Source organism: Lepisosteus platostomus, chromosome 1 (assembly GCF_059453375.1).
Source record: "Lepisosteus platostomus isolate fLepPlt1 chromosome 1, fLepPlt1.hap1, whole genome shotgun sequence".
NCBI lineage: Eukaryota > Metazoa > Chordata > Actinopteri > Semionotiformes > Lepisosteidae > Lepisosteus > Lepisosteus platostomus.
In genome coordinates this window covers 25611647-25633646 of record NC_142611.1, presented here as the reverse complement: position 1 = coordinate 25633646, position 22000 = coordinate 25611647, and the positions used below count along the sequence as shown (strand labels likewise).

Below are 22000 nucleotides of genomic sequence, written 5' to 3'. Positions count from 1 at the left end.
AGCTATTTCAAGCACACTCTTAGGAGAGTTAGATGCCGCTGTATGGACAAATCGTGTGTTTTCCTTAATATTGGATGAGTCCACTGATATACTGTAAGTAACGCACTGCACATCTTACCAGCTTGCCCTTGCTGCTAGTGATCTATAGAACAAGTAAAAGTTCCAGAAAGACTTGAGGACAATTTTTTTTTCAGCAACTCTGCTGTAAGAAGCAACACGCTTCACGAGTTTCAGAAACAGCTGGAGGAGCCAACAATGAAGTTTACTCAGCCACATACAGTGAGGTGGTTGTGAATTCAAAGTGCTAGAACACATGCTAGAACGCTGCCTCCAGCACTCAGGACTCTGATAAAGCCAAAGATCTTCTTATTGTTGTCAGACAATTCAACTGTGTGGCCCTCTGTTACTCAAGAGGGACATGTAGTTCCTATCTCATAGCATTTTCAAGGGAAGACTTGAATTTCTCCACAGTCCAACCTGTGGTTCAGTATAGTAAAGAGATCCTAAGAGAGATATTAATCCATCCTGGTCCTTCAGAGCCCGTCTTTTTTTCAGAGCCCGAAGGTAACAACTTTAAAGCACATAAACTGTTGGATTGTCATACACTACAGCCTGCCTTTGACAGCACAAAAAGCAGATATGTGGGTTGCTTGATTGATAAAACTGATAGACCATTCCCTGCTGATACTATGGATCTTCTGTCCTGGCTTACTGTTTGGCAGCTACTGTATATCTTTCTTTGATTTCAAAACGGTCTACTGGAGATTTCAGCCTTTATGGTCAAGAGAAACATGAAAACCTGGTGAAACAATTCTCCTCTATTTAAAGTACAGAGGAAAAGAGTTCACAATGCTGTGAACCAATGTGAATCCAATGATTCATATGCTTTGTTTTACTTTCACAAAAAGGAAAGTGCACAGAATAGAACTGAAACAAAATTCAGAAATTCACTGAATAACACAAACATCACAAATTTGATGCTCATTTCAAAGTTTGGGCCTCCTTGAGGACAGTTTAAACAGGGCAGTTATAAAGTGGAAAGAAATGAAGAGGAAGAGAAGAGAACGGAGCAAAACTGGGGGAGACAGCGGGGAGGAAGACTGAGAAGAAGAACAATAACGTACTGTATATAATTTAGAGAGAGAAAACCCGAGGGAGGTGGAGAAGAGAAAGCAACAATAAGGAAGAGAAAAAAACCTATTGTTCTCAATTATGTTCTTGTACCTTCAATGAAGAGGAGCCTGACAATGAAAGACAGATTGGTAACAATTAACTTATGAAGCTCAGGTTGCATATTAATTATTCTGATACACTTGTTTCATTAATTTACTATTATCTCTGCCCAAGATGCTGAAATACCCCCAATGGGCTTCATATAAAGGGGGAATTCCCCCTGATTTTCAAAAATGAATTTCAAGCCCTGATAATGGAAGGTTATCTTAGATTTCAAGATCACATTCCACATGCTCTTGGTTTAAAGAGGCATCCTGTGTCACACTGACAAAATAAGAGTATATTTAAATAATTAAAAACCTTCAGTTAATGTAATACTAGTAGTGTTTTCATGCCCACAATACTACACCAATTTGTCATAATTAAACCTCTGTAAAGAAACATATTGGTCTCATCAATATACAGACGCAGCCATTCAAAATGGGTGGGGTATTTCGCGGTATACCCCGGTGGGCGTGTCGCAACAAAACGCAGTATCACGCGGTGTATCGCGTCATTTGACGTCATGCCGGAAAGTATCCGGAATCACCTTGTAAAACCACCAGGAGGAGTCAATAAAGCTTAACCTCTCATGTCCAGCATTTGAACTTTTAAATTTAAACTGTGTATTACAGCATGTTAATCATCAGTCATTAAAAAGTTGGTATATTTTATGAAAGCAAGATTGCTCAGTTGGGCAAAAGTACACAACCTACCTTTATCATAAATATTTTAATTATGCAGAAATATTTAATGCATCAAAGCCTTTACTGAAGATATTACTCATATTATTAATAATGAATGACCTTGGACAAACTGTAAACTCAAAGTATTACGCTGGTCCACATTATTTGTAACCGTCATTTTAAATGTAAAGACTTTATTTTTTCATCAACAAAAAGTAACAACACAGCATTTCGTTGATCTAACTAACAAGGAGAGGACATTAGCCAGCCAATATGATAAAGGAATAAATTACTTTTTTTGTTTATTTCTTTAGCACATTTATTTGACATTCCCATCGATTGTACAAGTACTGAAAACTGTCCAATCCCTAGTTCCTCGGGCATTTTCTTTTAGTATAACAGAGATAAAAACTCCCTTGCTTTTAACAGAGCGTTTCATAATTTCTATCAACAAAAATGATTTAAACTGCAACACTTATCATTCAACCAGAGCTCAAAATATCACAAGGATCCTCAAGAGCACAACAAAGACTGTTTTAAAAGATACTTGTACCAGATACATGAGAATCCAAACTTTTTTATCTACGTCTTTAAATTTATCACACATTAACAAGTCAAATTTCAGGGTCTGTATACCAGAGATTATGGTACCGCTTCAGAAGGGTGTCAGCCAGTCAGATTCCAGGACCGGAATTATCTGTTTTATAACGAGAATATGTAAGCACGTATCTAAATAAACTAATCATGATATTAATTTAAGGATCTAAATTTCTAAATCTATGTATCTATCTAGCTGGTAGTATTACTGTATTTCACTTTCTTTGTAAACACGTTTTGTTAACACCCGAATCGCAGGTGGATTCTGTTTTTTGGTCTGTTATGGTCTGTAACTCAAATCCTGCTTAACTAAAAATTAGACGCCAGAAGAGTATTATTGGACAATGTTGTGAGGCTCTGGCGGAATTTCTCTGTAAACTGAAGAGTTATAGAGGAGACAGGTTGTGTATCGCTTCTTTTGACACTTGTAAAAAAAACAAGTGTCAAAAGAATAATGTGGTGTATTGGTCGTTAGTGAAAAGATTTAATCATTTAATCTCTTTACTGTGCACATTTTAATCCGCTTAGTATTGAATATTTATATGGAATTTTATTACTAAAGGGAAATTTTAGCAGCTAAGCATAAAACGCAGAGGAGCATAACGAAGGTCATAAAGGTCATAAACGATATTAATTTAGGAACATAAACATATTATGTAAACTGTACAGGGTATGTTGCTGTTATTGGTATTTTAAAGAAAAAATACACACCAATACTCAATTTCTCCTAAAGTATATTGACATTTTTTATCTTTCAAAATAACACATGTTCGTACTGTATGTACAGTACATAGCGGTACCGCAGGTTGAACTGTAGGGCGCAAATCCACCCGAACCCAAAAGCCCAACATATTAATGTGCATTCGCCTGACACTGCGCGGTTTTCATCACTCACTGCGGGAGTGCTGGCTGTGATGAATTAAACTGGTTTTACAGGTATTTTCAACCCCCAGCTACTGTTGTTTCATAGGTTGTTATCCTGTATAGCGCTTTGAGGAGCCACCTTTAAAGGCGCTATATAAAATAAAGTTTATTATTATTATTATTATTAATATTGATCATATTTTTCCTCCCAGAACTTGTAAATTGTTGTTGTTATTGTTGTTGTTATCCTGTAAAGTGCTTTGAGAAGCATACTGTCCAGCTTGTCAGGTGCATTCTCTTGTAAAATAATACGTAGAGCTTTGGGCTTATTAGTGCTCCACTTACAGCAACCCAATGTAAATACATTTTGTCTCCAAATCTACCACCACTTGTATGAATCATAGCCCTGCCAAATGATGCAAATTCCTCTGCAATGGTTGTGTGCAGGAATTGTTCAGTATGGCATCTCCATGTTCAAGTAAACACTGCTCTGTGTGTTATTCTTCCTCCCAGGACTTGTAAAATTGTTGTTGTTATTGTTGTTTTCCTGTAAAGCACTTTGAGAAGCATACTGTCCAGCATATTGTATTTCATTGCACTTTGACAGATCATCTTATAATCACTTGTTGTTAGAATATCCCCCAAGAGGATATTCCCCCCAAGACGATATAGAGGATATCCCCCAAGAGGTATCCAGGTAACAGTGAAACGGGCGTACAGTCTGGGGAGATCGCCCGTTTTCCATGTAAATAGTTCCCTGGTTTCGCACCCCTTGGTGTGTGTCTCTCTCTCTCTCTCTCTCTCTCTCTCTCTTGGGCCCACGCTCTTGGCAGGCTTGTCTTGTGTTTCTCTCTCGTCTGGGCACGGGAGTGCTGCTGGCGGGTGGTGACGTAGAAGAAATAAAGCACAGTTTTTAACTCCACAGGTTTGAGTCTTTGTGTTCGTCCTCAACGAACCCAAATTCAATACATTGGTGTCAGAAGCGGGAGGATGGACAGTGAACGGCCGATGATGTCGGACTCAGAAAAGCGCCGGTTCCCCCAGGAGCCGAGTGACCCCCTAAAGCACCTTTTGGGGGCGAGCAGCAGCCGCGAGAGGCCGGGACGACAAGTGGCATTATATCCTAGAAGACACAGACCGGGAGAATGCCCGCAGCATAAAAGAAAATGCCTGATGAACTAGGGATTAGACAGTTTCCAAGTGCTTGTACAATCGATGGAAATGTTCAAATAAATGTGCAAAAGAAATAAACAAATAATCATTTATTTCTTTATCATATTGGCTAGCTAATGTCCTCTCTTTGCTAGTTAGTGGCTGTGTTTCTGCCTTGGGTAGCAACGGGTGACTATGTTCTCAGGCGGAAGATGTAAACAGCTTCATTTTCGTGTTAAATTATTTTTTTAAATTAAAATTCATTCTATACAGCAATCACATATTTGGGTACCGTTTCATAAAACTTTCATGCTTAAAATGTTTAGGGAGAAATGGAATACTGGTGTGTATTTTTTCTTTAAACTACCAATACCAGCCATATACAGTACAGTTTACATGATATGTTTATGTTCCTAAATTAATATCGTTTATGACTTTCAGATGCATTATGCTCCTCTTCTTTATATGGTCAGCTACTAAAATTTCCCTTTAGTTGTAAAATTCCATACACATATTCAATATTAAGTGAATTAAAATGTGCACAGTAAAGAGATTAAATGATTAAATCTTTTCACTACCGACCAATGCACCACGAGTGCCCCTGTCGGTCATTTTGGCCAGCCAATTCCGTACCGTGGTTGTGGGTAGTTGCGTGCAGTACGGGTTTGTACCGTGCATTTTGAATAGCTGCATCTGTATGTATGCATACAGGAGGCAAACCTTCAGACTAAAGAGATCTGAAAGGCGAGACTCAAAGGCTTGCTTACAACATACATTTTTTATACAGAACAGAAACTCAGGGTGGGAGAGAGTTCTCATCAATCACAACAACTTCTGCTCTCTTGACTAATATGTTTGCTTAAATGACACAATGTTCTTAAAGACAAGATATGGCTGCTTAAAGAGTTCAAAGAACATTTGATTTTGCCTTGCAAGATCAGCTCATTCTTAAGGAGTTTTTTTCTGTTACAAGCACAACTTGTGCAAGCAGCAGATAAGAAAAAAGTGAGTAAAGTCTACTCAATCAAACATACGTGTTTTGAGGTAGCCTCCTTCATACCATAATCTGAATTTTCATTATACTGTTCATTGGACAACAGCTAAATCACTTGTATTATCTAAATCAGCATGATAGTTTAATGTCACACTACTGCAATGGGACTACTACGTGAGAGAACCCAAGTACTGGGCGAGAGGCAGCTGAGTAGGAAATGCGCAAGCAGAACGCAGGGAGTTGCACAGAGCTGCTGGGTGGTACATGAACATTCTGGAGACAAGTAGCAGGGTGCTTGCTGACAAGCAAACTGGATCAATCAGTTGCGCAGGCAGATGTGGCTGTGGCTAACTTGAGATTCGGAGATTTGAGCTGCACGTTTACAGTCATACAAGTGAGAGTGCAGTACAAGTTTGTACCTCGCACTTTGAATGGCTGCATCTGTATATTTTTAGCCTGTGGTCTTTGGTGAGCATCCCTGGATCCAAGGTGTTGTTTTTCCTTAATGTTTCAGCTTGCTGGCACTACCGCCATATCTGGACCTCTACCACAGCTACCAATAAAGGAACTCTATGGAGGTATCCAGTAATTAAAATGCCTAAGCAGAAATCTCACTTTTAGTACCATAAATTAATTTGAAAAAGTTATAACATATAAAGTAATAATCAGTTTAAGTGTCTTCATTTATTAAAACGTCATCATATTTCTTACCTCCATTGAGATACCATTCAGGAAAAAGCATTTTGCTATATATTTTTATTTTAAAGTAATTAGTTAGAAAGGTATTTCACAGGAATATAAGAGAAAGGTTACAGATGAGAGAAGGGTATTTGAATATATAGCTATATACTCTATAGTCCACAAGTGTAGCTGAGGCAATAGCTTGTTTTGTTTCTAGCAGCTAATTCCTCTGTTTTTTTTGTTCTAGATTCATATAATACTTTTATTTAAAAAACTACCTTCTGTTCTCAGTTTTACTGAGTTTGCATCTTTGTTCTCTAGTTCATGTTCTACTGTTGAATCTGAATAAGTCCATAGGGTTGACTTTGTCAATGTCTATACAGGTAGAATACAGAATCATACATAATATGGAAAGCACAGTAAATTATGTAACAATTTACATCTTTACAAATAAGGTTATCTGCAACATACCTGGTGATGCAGCCTGGTAAATAATCTTGTCCTCAGTCTTCTCAGGAACAACTGTGTGGCATACTGCCATCATGGTCATAAATTCCAAAATTACTGGTGCTGTTGGCTAGATTAAAAAACAGATAAAGCAGTTACTTAGGAATTAATTATTTCTTTTACAAGTTTCTAACAAATGTCTGGAACGTCTGAGGTGAGTTGTAGTTAAAAAGTGAATGTTCCCCAGATAAAGAACAACCAACTGCTGATTTACTTTACCATCAGAAATAAACAGGGGCCAAAGGATGTCAAAGGAAGAATGTACATAAAAATTTGGAATCTATTGTTTATAGCTGTTCTAGTCTAGTCTAGAAATTTTAACATAACCCTATATTTTAAGTTACATCAGATATTATTTACAGTGCAAATTCAGCAGAAAAACAATCTTTTGATGAGCTTTACATGAAAAAATAATCATTTACTTCAGAGATGAGAATCAAGCAAAATTAAAACAGAACACTTACACTTATATAGACATTTCTTGGAATGGCTTTAAAACTTTAACGGCCATTTTGCAGAGAAACTTTAAAATTGCTTGTAGTGTACTGACTGTCACATTTTCAGTTTCTTGGGTTTTTCAATAAATTTGTAAATCTGTGCTTCTTTACTTATGATATCACACTTAAATGTTAAGAGCCTCACTTAAGAGGACTGACTCGTGAGCAGAAAGTGGTTTCACAAGTAATTGGTTTGTAAATTAAAAGCTGTGATTTGAGTATGGAAAATTACATTACTTCAGTACTTAGCTAGTAATTACTACATTACTTAACTAGTACTTACATTAATTTCATTTTATATGTTGTTCTATTTCTTTAAATCCACTTAACAGAATATTAATATGGAATCATGTAACTAAAGGCACATTTTGGCAGATGAAAATAAAAATAGGTTTCTGAGCATTAACAATATTCATTTATAAATATAATAAATATTTTGCTAGTTGTGGTAGGTTTTTCCACTTTCTTTCATAAACTTGCATCAAATCACCTTCATAAACCTGCATCCACATTTTTAACTTGGTTACTTTTGGCTATTTTGGAAATGTAGTGATGTGCTTGTTTTACAGTGACAATATGAAATAATAATGATTGCTAAGTGACAAGCTTGATTTCTTCTCATCCAAGCTAAGCTGTGTTAATAAGAAACAAAACTGATATAATAGTAGCAAACCCAAGTGAAGACATTGAGCAAACTGTTGATAATATATACAGTGGCTATCAAAATATTCATCCCCCTGGGCTTTTACATTTTATTGTGTTACAATATGGCATCATAATGAATGTTTTTGCTTGAGTGCTTTTGAAAGAAGACACCCTTTAATGTAAAATGTTTTACAGATCCTCCTAAATTAATTATAAATATAAAATGGAAAATAACTGATTGCAAGTATTCACCCCCTTTGAGTCAATATTTGGTAGAGGCATGGTAGGCGTCGGCTGTACGTTTTGAGTCATTGTCCTACAGGAAGGTGTATCTTCTCACAAGTTCTATGTCTCTTGCAGACTGCAACAGGTGCTCCTCCAGGATTTCTGTGTTCTTTGCTGCATCCATTTTTCTGTCTTCACAAGTCTTCCAGGAACTGATGGAGCGAAGCTTTCCCATAGCATGATACTGCCACCACCATGCTTCACAGTAGGGATGGTGTTTTTAGGATGCTGTTCATTGTTATGCTTGCGCCAAACATAGTGCTTACCATTGTGGCCAAAAAGGTCAATTTTGGCCTAGTCATACAATAGAATCTTGTACCACTTGGTCTCAGAGTCTTCCACATGCCTACTGGAAAAGTGTAGTCGAGATTTGATGTATGATTTGTCACTCTCCCATGAATCCAAATTTGTGAGGCACTAATGCAATTCTCATATGCACAGTTTCTCCCAACTCAGCCATGAAAGACTGTAATATCTTTAGGTTTGTCACAGGCTTCTTGGCGGGCTCCCTGCCTAGTGCACTTCTTGCCTGGAAACTCACACAGTTGTGCTAAGTTTTCTACATTTCTTTATAATTAAATTTGGGGGATATATAATGCCTTGGAAATCTTTTTATATCTTTTCAATAACCATATTGCAGATTTGTTTTCAAAGTTCCTTTGTCTTCATGATGTAGTTTTTGTTGGGAGCTGTACTAATCAGCTGTGGGACCTCCTTGAAGGTAGATACAGTATATGTATGCTGAGCTCATGTGAAACAATTGCACGCATGTGGACTCCATTTAACAAATTATGTGAATTTATGTGAGCCTATTTAGGTGTGTCACAGTAAAGGGGGTGAATACTTATGCAATCACTTATTTTCTGTTTTCTATGTATAATTAATTTTGGAGGATCTGTAGGAATTTTGTTTTCACTTTCACATCATAGAGTGCTTTGTGTCAGTAAAATCCCACATACATTGTGATTCTAGTTTGTAACATAGAAAAATGTGAAAAACCACAAGTTACCACAAGATGGTGACAAAGAACAAAAGACAACCAAACTCAAGAGTATCTTACAGAGGTCCCCAGGTTTCATTCTAATATTACTTTATATAAACTGAGAATTTAAAACATATATACATGTTCTCACCAAAACATTTACAGTGTTAATTCAGATGCAAGTTAACTTTGGTCTAGTTTAGAGGGGCCAGAACCAAGTAAAGAAAAACTTTAAAAAACATTAAATACCACTAAATCATGAAATGTTCTTGAAAGCACTTTACTTGGAATCAAGCCTGGAGGTGTAACAGAGATTTTAATTATGTGGATTAAATTTTATATAATGGACATATTTCAATGGAGGCATCTTGTTTTCTTCTGCAGATTAATGTTTCAGAAAGAATACATTAAAACTATCACAGTATTAAGCAAGAAGATGCTTTATGTATGTTATCACTAGTAAGCAAACTAAATAGCTTGGGAAAGGGAATGTGTGGTTAGTGGTATATGTTGTGCAATATTTCTTTAACAAGTATTTTCTAATTCTTTCATAATGTTTAAACTGCTGTTTAGTAAAAATAAATACTACTATGTATGCTGCGAATATATTCTAAAATGGACAAGCTCAAATATAAATGTTATAATGATGTGATATATTCTGTTTTAATTCTTAATCCCCAAAACTGATCTTATAATTGGCCATATATGAGCCTTCACTCAAAACATAATTTAGTTTGAGCTAAAGCAGTGAATTACTAATTACAGAGAATTACTAATCCATAAATATAAGATATTTGATTTTTCATACTTTTTTTGCTTTTCATATGTCTGTACTATTTGCTTCTCACCCTAGTATTTTATTTCTTGGCTCTTTCTACATTGGTTTCTGAAATTGGTATTCAACCAATCTATCCATTTTCCAACCTCTTTATCCAACTGTGGGTCAGGGTGGCTCAGAGGCTATTACTGGCAAGCAAGCAGTGCACTGCAGAATACATCCTAGATGGGACACTGGTCCATTACAGAGCTCACACAGACACAAACACACTTACACCTGGGACAGTATTCCTAAAACCCAGTTAACCTAGGATTATTTCTTTGGACTGTGGGGGAAAATCAGAGCACCTAGAGGAAACCCACGCAAATATGGGGAGAATTGAACCAGGGCTCCAGCGCTGCATAGCGGCATTGCGAACAATTCTCCCACTGTGCTGCCCTTAATAAAACAATTCTTGAAATAGTTCTAAGATCAAATGGAATCATGCTTTAAACTGCTATTAAATTCCCATTACTCTTCTAATCTCCAAAGTATATGTACATGCGACTGACTGGTGTCCCGTCTAGGTTGTACCCTGCCCAAAGCCTGTCCGGTTAAGCTCCCCTGTGACCCTGTATTGGATAAAGAAGTTAGAAAATGAATGGATTCATTATATTGCAAATTTACCTGTCTAAGCATTCTACATATTCTCATACATTATTTTTTTAATATAATACAAATACCAGTAAAACCCCAAAGCAGAACAACAGATAAATGCAAGCTATAGAGAATATACAAAAAAGAAATGATGTGCGTGTGTGGAGGGTGGCACGGTGGTGCAGTGGCTTGCATTGCTGAGGATGTGCGTTTAATTCCAGACCTGGGGTGCATGCTGCGTGGAGATTGTTCTTTCTATGTTTGTATGGTTTCCTCCAGAAATACTTTAGAAGCAATCCAGTGCTACTTACATGGTTACTCTGGAGGTTTTCCAGTAAGCTTGGGTCATTAAATCCCATTTCATCAAGAGACTGTGCACTGTGACTGTAAGAGATTGAGAAAAACAAAAGTACTTCAGTTCATTTACAATGTCAAGAAAGTATGTTAATGTATAATTCCAGCCATTCAAAATGCACAGAGTATGCTGCGTCAAAACGCGGTGTGCATGGCACATCATACCGCATGCAAATTGAAATATGATAATAGTATCTGGAAGCACCTTGTAAAAGCGCCAGGTGGAGCTAATAAAGCTTAACGTTTCATGTACAGCATTTGAACAGTCACCAGAAAACGCATGGTTTCAAATCCCGGTCACTGCTGAAGGGCAATCTTTTTCCAATAAGAATTTAAGTTGTATACTCGTTAGACTTTTAATAATTTTATACTGTGTATTACAGCATGTTAATTACTAAACATTAAAAAGTCTGTATATTTTATAAAAGCAAAATAGATTGCTCAGTTGGACAAAAGTACACAACCTTCCACCTTCATCATTAATATTTTAATTATGCAGACATATTTTATGCATTAAAGTCTTTACAGAAGATAGTACTAATATTGTTAATAATGAATGACCTTGGACAGGCTGTAAGCTCAAAGTATTACCCTGGTCCACTTTCTTTGTAACTGTCTTTGTAAACGAAAATACCACAGCATTTAGTTGATCCAATCAGGTATTCGTTTCCAATCATACGAAATACGTTTTGAGAATCTCCGATTCACCATGCCTTTCACATGCTCATAAAAGATATTAATTTAGGAACACAAACATATTATGTAAACTGTATATGGCTGGTATTGGTATTTTAAATAAAAAATACACACCAGTATTCCACTTTCTCCCTAAACATTTTAAGTATGAAAGTATTTCATGTAGTTATTTTGGAAATGTTTTTACGTGCTCCTTCTGACCATATTAAGTTTATATACTTTGTGAAAAGTGATAATGTTTTAACCTTTTCTGCAAATAATCTCGTTATCGGAGTAAACAAAAGCATACTTTTAGAATTTGATTAATAGGAAATATAATATGGAATCATGTATCTGAAGAAATTAATAACAATATAATTATATTTATGTACTGTAACTAAAATAATAGGCAGTGAAAACATTTCTCAGTCCGCCCGTGGGGTAAAGGGGGACTGTCTTTCACTGGAAGGTTTGCCTATTCTACTTTAGTTATTTAGTTATTACTAAAGTTGTAATAACAAAAACTACACTATGCTTAAGAGCTGTTAAATTGGTTCTATTTAATGTTCTATTTATTTTTCGGAACAGCCAGCCGTCCCGAACCACAGACACCAGCTAACCTGCTAGAGCACCACAGCTCACACTCAAACATATCACAGATCACAGATCAGTCTAAGTGTGTGAGATATTGCTGTATGATCCGTGTTTGATCTTTGATCTGAGCTTTAATAGAGAGCTTATCTCTATTAATGTAAATATCAAGTGGTATTAAATAAATACAACTTTTTTGTATAGATGAAACTTTTCTAAAATTTATTTTAAAAAATAAAAACGATAACAATCTAATCTTTCCACATTTGATCCCATGAGGAAGTACAATACGCTCCTGCTTTGTTTAACAATGGTATGAAAAAAAAGTCTAAATGGTGAGAAAGGTATGTTTAAAGTTAATTAAGGGACTTTGAAGACAAACTGATGTCACCGCACTGGCAAGCATGTTCTTTAGATACTTTAGATACTTTTCTTTAGATAACGCGATTCCATATTATATTCCCTATTAATCAAATTTGAAAAGTATGCTTTTGTTTACTCTGATAACGAGCGTATTCGCAGAAAAGGTTAAAACATTATAACTTTTTACAAAGTATATTAACTTAATATAGTCAGGAGGAGCACGTACAATTGTTTCTAAAATAATCACTTGTAAGACTTTCCTTAAAATGGTAAGGAAAAAATTGGAATACTGGTGTGTATTTTTTCTTTAAACTACCAATACCAGCCATATACAGTTTACATAATATGTTTTAATTATTATTATTATTATTATTATTATTATTATTATTATTAATATTGTTTATGACCATCAGACGCGTAATGCTCCTCTTCTTTTTATGCTGAGCTACTAAAATTTTCCTTTAGTTGTAAAATTCCATATAAATATTCAATACTAAGTGAATTAAAACATGAACAGTAAAGAGATTAAATGAAGCAATTGTTTCACTAACAACCACTACACCATGAGTGCCCGTCGGTCATTTTGGCCAGCCAATCACGTACTGCGGTACAACGCGGTGAACTTTAGATAATTTCCCGCGATCCGGGGTTGTACCATGCATTTTGAATGGCTGCATCTGTATTTTAATATACAGAGATGAAATTCAAAATCACTATTCAAAGCACTCAAAAAAGTTATAGTAGATCTAAAAAATGTTGAAGGCGTCTAGGTTTTAATGCATCATGTATTGTACTAGGTTAATTTAAATAAAAATACAAATCAAATAAGTAAATTATGAAAAAACTATCATTTGTACTTTTGTATATTTACTGCCAAATCAAATTCTTTGCTGGTAATGCTGTTTAGCAGTGAGAATCAGCTTCACCAAAAGACAAAATTAAGAGAAGGGCTAAGAGAAAAGCTGATTTTCTACCTGCTTCTTAATTTAAGATGTTTGTATAGAGGGTTTAATGAAAATGATAAGGGCACCACAGAGAATCAAACAGAATACAATTAACAGGACAATAATGAACAAGGAAAAACAAAAATGCAGATGATATAAACTGTTGCTGAGGACGTGGGATTGATATTATTAAACATGCCTTGCCCAACTTATCACAGCTCCTTATAGGATTCAATGAAATCATAGCAGTACGGCCAAAGCTGTTTTAACCTATTCACTACCGTTTATGGATTATCTTCTGACCAATATGATAACTGACAATGAGTGAATTTGTAAACGGTTATAGTTTGGCACTATAGAAGTACTGACAGTCTTCTTTCACCAAGTTTCACCAAGAAACTTAATAATTAAGTAATTAAAAGTATATGGTTTCTTCATGGTTAATGATAAAAACCATAATCATTACCACAATAATAAGAATCTATGCCTTACTACTTTTGGCTTCCTTGCTGCATGTCAAATATTGAATATTCTTTGACTAAGTACTAGTGGGGAAGTCTGCATATCGTGCAACTGTTGAGCAGCTGAAGAATTTCATATTACTAAATCAAAAGTCTCCCTATCTTTTTTCAGATTTAAACCTGAGACATGTATCAGACCAAAATATCTCAAAAGGTAATTCTATATATCTAACTAATAGATACTAATATTCAATAACTGTGATGTGAATACTGTACAAAAAACATTTAAACTGTGCAGCACTATACTATAAATAACACATTCTGTATCACTCAGACAATACTATTATTTCCTAACACAAGCCCTGTGAAATGACAGATTTGAAGAATCCTATGGTTATTAAAATATTCTTAAATGCTTGTAGGCATAAACTGCTGTTACTTAAAGACAGCAGTTATTACCTTAATTTCTTTTCTTTTATCAGTTATGTGGGAAAAGAAACAAAAGAAAGCTAAAACCAAGCCAAAAAGCATTCTTATGACCTATTCCTTAGGATGCTAAACAAACAAACAAATCATTCAAGATCAGGAACTCTTACCAGTCATCATCTGTGTAACTATATTCCTCAGGCTCAGGAGAGTGACTTCAGTAAAAGGAGAAAGCAAAAAAGCACAAGAAAGAACACAATACTATCACTACACACATGATACAATGACTTCCTGGCATATCAGCCTTCAAAACACATTTGACCTCTTTAAGTCACTTAAAGCTGCATGCTGGCTTCAGTCTATTTCTGAGTCCACTTACAATTATGATTTTGTGAATGACGACTGGAATTAGCCTTTGCTACATTGTTTATGACGTCATTAGAGACTTCAAAAGAGAGATGAGACCTCCAAATGTGAATAAATAAAAAAAGCCAATTAAAATTGATGCAGCACCAAGAGATGAAAAGATATTGTGGGTCAAAATTAGTGGGAGACTTGGACAATCTTGAAAATACAACGTTAAAGCTTGAAATACAGCAGCAAACTATTGTAAAACAATGACAAAATTACAAGTTACCTTAACACGTAATACCCATTTTACATACAATCCCAGCATTTTCATGAAGCACTTAAAAACATCTGTGTTGTGCACAAAGTCAGTTTCACTTCTTTGTAAAAAGTAATAATAATACAGCAATAATTAAAAAGTCACAAACATACAACAATTTTATACAATGCTACATTGTATTGTAAATATAACATATACAATCTATCACAACACCAATGCCTTGCACACCAACAAGAGTAATATAATCTATTTGTAAATCTATCTGCCATGATACAAAAGGTTGATCATTCACTCAGGGATTACAAAGATAAGAATTAATAATGTCTGAGTTATAATTCCATTATAATGGGTAACATGTCTACCTCATATATTATATCAGTCTCATATATGTAATAACATTCATAATCTCAAACACAAAATATGCCTTTACTGTCGTGAGCTAAAATTTATCAAATGTGTTTAGAATAGTTTAACTTCAGGGAACTGTGAATACAGACTCAAACATCCATTGGCCAGTTGGAGTTTTGAACTTCCTGCTGAAGACTGAGCTGGGTTGGGTTTGTCGCCATGATAGGACTTGGGTATTCCTCAACTCTCACATGTACAACTGTGAATGCGCAGGTCAACTTAATCTCCGAATCTCAAGTTAGCCACAGCCACATCTGCCAGCTCAACTGATTGATCCAGTTTGCTTGTCAGCAAGCAGCCTGCTACTTGTCTCCAGAATGTGCATGTACCACCCAGCAGCTCTGTGCAACTCCCTGCGTTCTGCTTGCGCATTTCCTACTCAGCTGCCTCTCGCCCAGTACTTGAGTTCTCTCACGTAGTAGTCCCATTGCAGTAGTGTGACATTAAACTATCATGCTGATTTAGATAATACAAGTGATTTAGATGTTGTCCAATGAACAGTATAATAAAAATTCAGATTATGGTATGAAGGAGTCTACCTGCGAGACATGTATGTCTGATTGAGTGGACTTTACTCACTTTTTTCTTATCTGCTGCTTGCACAAGCTGTGCTTGTAACAGAAAAAAACTCCTTAAGAATGAGCTGATCTTGCAAGGCAAAATCAAATGTTCTTTGAACTCTTTAAGCAGCCATATCTTGTCATTTAAGAACATTGTGTCATTTAAGCAAACATATTAGTCAAGAGAGCAGAAGTTGTTGTGATTGATGAGAACTCTCTCCCACCCTGAGTTTCTGTTCTGTATAAAAAATGTATGTTGTAAACAAGCCTTTGAGTCTCGCCTTTCAGATCTCTTTAGTCTGAAGGTTTGCCTCCTGTATGCATACATACAGATGCAGCCATTCAAAATGCACGGTACAAACCCGTACTGCACGCAACTACCCACAAACCACCGCAGCGTACCACGGTACGTGATTGGCTGGCCAAAATGACCGACAGGGGCACTTGTGGTGCATTGGTCGGTAGTGAAAAGATTTAATCATTTAATCTCTTTACTGTGCAGTTTAATCCACTTAATATTGAATATGTATATGGAATTTTACAACTAAAGGGAAATTTTAGTAGCTGAGCATAAAAAGAAGAGGAGCATAATGCATCTGAAGGTCATAAACAATATTAATTTAGGAACATAAACATATCATGTAAACTGTACTTTATATAGCTGGTATTGGTAGTTTAAAGAAAAAATACACACCAGTATTCCATTTCTCCCTAAACATTTTAAGCATCAAAGTCTTACGTGGTTATTTCGGAAACGTTTTTATGTGCTCCTTCTGACCATATTACTGTACGTGTATATACTTTGTGAGAAAAGTGATAGTTTTAAGCTTTTCTGCAAATACGCTCGTTATCGGAGTAAACAAAAGCATACTTTTAGAATTTGATTAATGGGAATATAATATGGAATCGCGTATCTAAACAAATTAATAACTATATAATTATATTCATGTACTATCTGGCAGAATAAACTGAAGAGTTCGTTAACGCGACACAGAATTATTAAGATTTATCACCTCGTTTTACAAGAGAACAAATGAGAACATTCCACTCAGTGGGCGATGCATTGTTATCTCAATCACCTGCTAATTCATTTTACGTTTTACAGGAGAATGTGATTGTACTGTATCTGTACGGATTGTGTATTGCATTTACAAAATTAAAATGTTAAAAGAGTATAATTAAAAAGTAAAAAAAAAATTAAAGCTTACACACAGATTCTAACATGATTACGAGGAAATGTATTGTATGTCTAATGGTCTAACCCCATTTTGATTAAAATCGCAAACGCGTGTTTAATTAAATGCCTTTTTTGATTCACAATCTGACAATGCAAACCATGGTAAAGTTAGCTTGAAGTTCAAAAACGATTTTGGCACGCCTGTAGCATTTTCATGAAACCTCCTTTGCGAGTTGCGAGAACACTTGCTTTGTGTATAAAGTACAATGTCAATGTTTTCACAGCTTTCACTTTGTTGTTTTTATGCCATTTTTTTTACCACAAACGAATATTCTTATATCCATATCTTCGCAAGGGAATCAGTGAAAATTGTAATACTAATTAAATGACCGCGGGCACTTTCCACCCCCTCTACTCTTCTCTGAGTAGAATAGTAGAAAAATGTTTTGGGTTTTGCTTGTTCACATATCTCCCTTTTTATAAAACGACATGGTTGAAAACTGTTCCAGAGCTACTGTTGTTTCATCAGTGAAAAGTACATCATGAAATGCCTCTCCCTGTTCTTTCCATTGGAAAAAAGAAAAGGAGCATAAAGCGTCTAATGGTCATAAACGATATTAATTTAGGAACAGCATCAGAGATATTTTTTTAACTGCATCGGAGAGAATACCATAGAGCATTTTTTTTTACTCCCTGGCGGAAACTGGCTTCCATAAGAATCAGTACAGATTGTTCGAAATACATTTTTCCTGCATCAAAGTTTAACTCGTTCAGAGCGTCCTACATTACAAACTCCAAGCGTTTCATTTTGAGCTGAAGATCCTCACACCTAAAGAAGGATTCACAGCCGAAACGCTGCAGGCTGATACGGCTGCCCACCAAAGTAAACGTACTGCAGTAAATGTTTATATCATTATATCTAATTTTTTATTTTCTTTAAATTAAAAAAAATCATTTGCCCAGCCTAAGAGGGGGTCTGCTCTCATTGACAACTGACACTCCTCCATACACTCAAGTTAAAAATTAATAACGTCAATGTAAACGTCATATTTACAATTTGTTGATAATAAAAATGTTAAGTTCTCTAAAGCTTTCTCAGTCAAGTATGATAATTTACCTAGGGAGCTGTGTAAGCATGCGTAGGCAGCAAAAGATCAGCTAGACTGGGAAGAAAACGGTTTCAGAGAAAATGTTTCAGGTGTGAAGAACACAGATCCCCAATGCAATTTCAACCAAACCTGTCCCCACACACCCTGCCCCCACTGCGATTAGAATATACACAAAGCACTGAAATCTTTAGAGTAGATGTTCAGGTGTTTCGCAGACGTAGGCATAGTACGTAATTCAGGCTTTATGAACTCACACCTGGGATTTGATTAATTAGGGTTATTAATTAATCATAAAGCCTAAATTACGTACTATGCCTACTTCTGCGAAACACCTTTGCTAGTTAATGCTACTTCACTTGCTCAGGTGTGATTTTTTTAGGCAAAAACCAGGCTAACAGGCTTGTTTTGTGATCTTCCTAAGATTGTTAAGCGCAGTGTCAAAATGTTTCCATATGAAAGGATTCATATGAAAGGCAGTGACGTTACCGTCCTGAGGCGTGTGTGTGTGGCAGATCTGTGATGTGGTTGAGTGTAAATTGTGGTGAGCCTCTGATTGGGGAAAAAAAGACCTGTTGATCTGTTCTACATACCAGGAAGACAACAGAATATGATTTTTTCTATTCAAAACGTGTACTTTAAACGTTTAATAAAGAAGTAAAAACCTTACAGCGTACACAGATTCTAAGCTGATCAGGAGGAAAAAAAATCACCCGTGTTTTGCGCATAAAAAGAGGTTATTAACTATCGAAACCTGTTTTTATAGCTTTTAAACTTGTGCAATGTGTAAGCAGGTACACATCCTTATATCTTATATATGAAAAATATATAATATATCTTATATATGGAAAAGTGTGTGTGTGTCTCTCTGTACTCAGCTGTGCTGAAAAATAAAGCACCGTTTTTCATTCAACGAGTGCCTGAGTCACTGTGTCCGTCCTATATAATAATGCCACAATATTATTAATGCGCCTTTAGGCTGGGAAATCAATTTTTTTAGTTAAAAAAAATAATAAAAAATGAGATGTAATGATGTGTTCTTGCTTCACTTAGAAATTGCATAACTTTAAAAGCGATAAAAACAGGTTTCGATAGTTAATAACCACTTTTTGTGCACGAAAAACGGGTGATTTTTCTTCCTCGTCTTCAGATCTTTCTTGGAAAGTTGTCTTACCCGCTGCAATTTGGTCACAGAAGGTTAAAAAGAAAGTCAGACAAGCAGGGGGGAGGGTGAGTTGTGAAACTGTTTCCTGTCCTGGATAAAGCGGTTAGAAAGTAGGTGGATTTACACCTGTGAAAAGCGTTCCAATTATAATTCGATACGGAAGACATTATTCATAAAAAATGATCTTGTACAGTCTGTAAACTGAAAATGTATGAAGGAGACACGTTGCGTATCGCCTCTTTTTACACTTGGAAGAAAATTCCAATGTTATGGCGACACTGAAGATATTATTAATAACATTTTAAATCTGAAGGGAGATCTAAAGGGATCCACATGGTACAGGTTCCTGCTACTGTAGCTATTCAGAGGGAAACATGGTGACATCACCGTGCAGGCGAGCAAACACACCCTCTAATGTCTGGTGTACGCGTTAAATATATTTAGATCTTTGAATAAATATTGTTATTGATTTCTTTAGCCACACAACATTGTCCAATAATACTCTTCTTGTGTCTAATTTTTAGTTAAGCAGGATTTGAGCTACAGAAAAAAAAACAGGGTTCACTTTTTTCACATATTGATGATAATGATATCAGTAGCAGTTTGAAAACTATTCGTTGTTAATAAATGCCTTAATATTCGAACATGTTGTGATATTTAGAAATATAAAAAGTCAATAGAGTGTCCATAGTATTGCTGTTTAGCTATCGCTATTTTAGTTTTTCAAAGAAATGTTTATTAAAAGAAAACTCGTGGTGATAGCTGGATTTGAACACACAACCTTTCACTTATAAGTTAGTCACTTAAACCATCACGCCACTGACGCAGTCACATGACAAGCACTGAAACAGCCTTACACATATCAATTGATATGTGTATATACTACTGTTTCTGTTACAGTACATGAATATAATTATATAGTTATTAATTTCTTTAGATATGCGATTCCCTGTTATATTCTCTGTTAATCAAATTCTAAAAGTATGCTTTGGTTTACACCGATAACGAGCTAATTCACAAGACTATCACTTTTCACAAAGTATATAATCTTAATATGGTCAGAAGGAGCAAGTAAAAAAGTTTCCAAAATAATCACATGTAATCACATGCATCACTTTGATGCTTAAACTGTTTAGGGAGAAAGTGGAATACTGGTGTGCATTTTTTCTTTAAAATACCAATAAGAGCCATATACAGTTTTCATAATATGTTTATGTTCCTAAATTAATACAGTTTATGAGCATATGAAAAGCGAAAAAGTATTTTCGTTTACAAAGACGGTTACAAAGTAAGTGGACCAGGATAATACTTTGAGCTTACAGCTTGTCTGAGGTCATTCAGTATTAATACTATTAGTGATATCTTCGGTAAATACATTGGTGCATAAAATATTTCTGCATAATTAAAATATTTATGATAAAGGTGGTAGGTTGTGTACTTTTGTCCAACTGAGCAATTTTGCTTTTATAAAATATACCAACTTTTCAATGTTTCATGATAAACATGCTGTAATACACAATTTAAAATTAAAACTTAAATTCTTAATTGGATAAAGATTGTCCCTCAGCAGTGATCGGGATTCGAAACCAGGTGTTTTCTGATAACAGCTCAAATGCTGTACATGAGAGGTTAAACTTTATTAGCTCCACCTGGCTGTTTAACAAGGTGATTCCGGATACTATTAACATAATCTAATTTGCATACAGTACAGCGTGGTATGACGCGAAATTAATTGCGACATGCCCACCGTGTGGTACCGCTCATTTTGAATGGCTGCATCTGTAATAAAGGATTTCTCTTTATCTCTCACATCCTTATTGGGGACACAACAGGTATACAATATTGAAGAATGTATTACCTGAATCACCAGGAATAGGAAGAAGCAAAACTAATACAACCCCAAAAACATTTAAATCAAATATATTTTCAATTTTTGTTTGAACATGTACAAGCAGCTGTGGCTAATTTAATTATTAATCTGACAGTGAGAATTCATTTGTTTTTATAGACTCCAAGGTTCTAACTAAACCCTGGGTATACAGCTACTGTCTATTCTCTGAATCTTTACAGTGAGAAGCTGTATCACAGGATGAGACTCTTGTTGAAAATGGAAGGGTACAGATTATACAGTTTTGGTGAGAAAAGAAAAGAGACAGAAAGTTAGAGTGAATAAAGGAAGGATTACACCAAGCAGAAGCATTTTATCTAACAAAAAGCATTCCTTTACTGGGTCCCCTCAAGGATATCTATTGTCTCCCGTAGTCTTTGTACTATACACAAATGACTGCAAGAGCTCTCACCACTCAAGACACATAATCAAATTTGCAGACAATTTTGTCATTGTTAGCCTGCTGCAAGCAGTGGAGCCATGGACCCGTTGTTGATGAGCTTGCCACCTGGTGTGAACAAAACTTCCTAAAGTTAAATGTGTCAAAGACCAAGATATGATAATTGACTGTTCTGGACTCAAAGCTCAATTTTGAAGCCAATACTGACTTGATCCTAAAAAAAGGCTTTTCTTCTTAAGAAAGCTTAAGCTTAAAGTTGATCATTCACTGTTGATTTTGTTCTGTCGGTCCTTCCTTGAATCTATTCTAAGTTTTACCTTAATCTGCTGGTTTGGCAT

The 22000-nt window shown here is 35.5% G+C and overlaps 1 protein-coding gene across 6 annotated transcripts in view; it reads right to left on the bottom strand.

Annotated features, from left to right (window-relative positions):
- The window catches only part of atp8a1 (ATPase phospholipid transporting 8A1), a 347507-nt gene that overhangs the window by 123534 nt on the left and 201973 nt on the right, over nucleotides 1-22000 (bottom strand). For 4 of the 6 annotated variants that reach the window (XM_088627575.1, XM_088627583.1, XM_088627606.1 and 1 more), the window contains 3 exons: nucleotides 14501-14545; nucleotides 10828-10900; nucleotides 6658-6763 (listed from right to left, as the gene is read on the bottom strand). In XM_088627575.1, the coding sequence (XP_088483701.1) occupies nucleotides 6658-6763; nucleotides 10828-10900; nucleotides 14501-14545 (224 nt within the window). The remainder of the gene's footprint in view (nucleotides 1-6657; nucleotides 6764-10827; nucleotides 10901-14500; nucleotides 14546-22000) is intronic. The other 2 variants (XM_088627593.1, XM_088627597.1) reach the window with 1 other exon arrangement.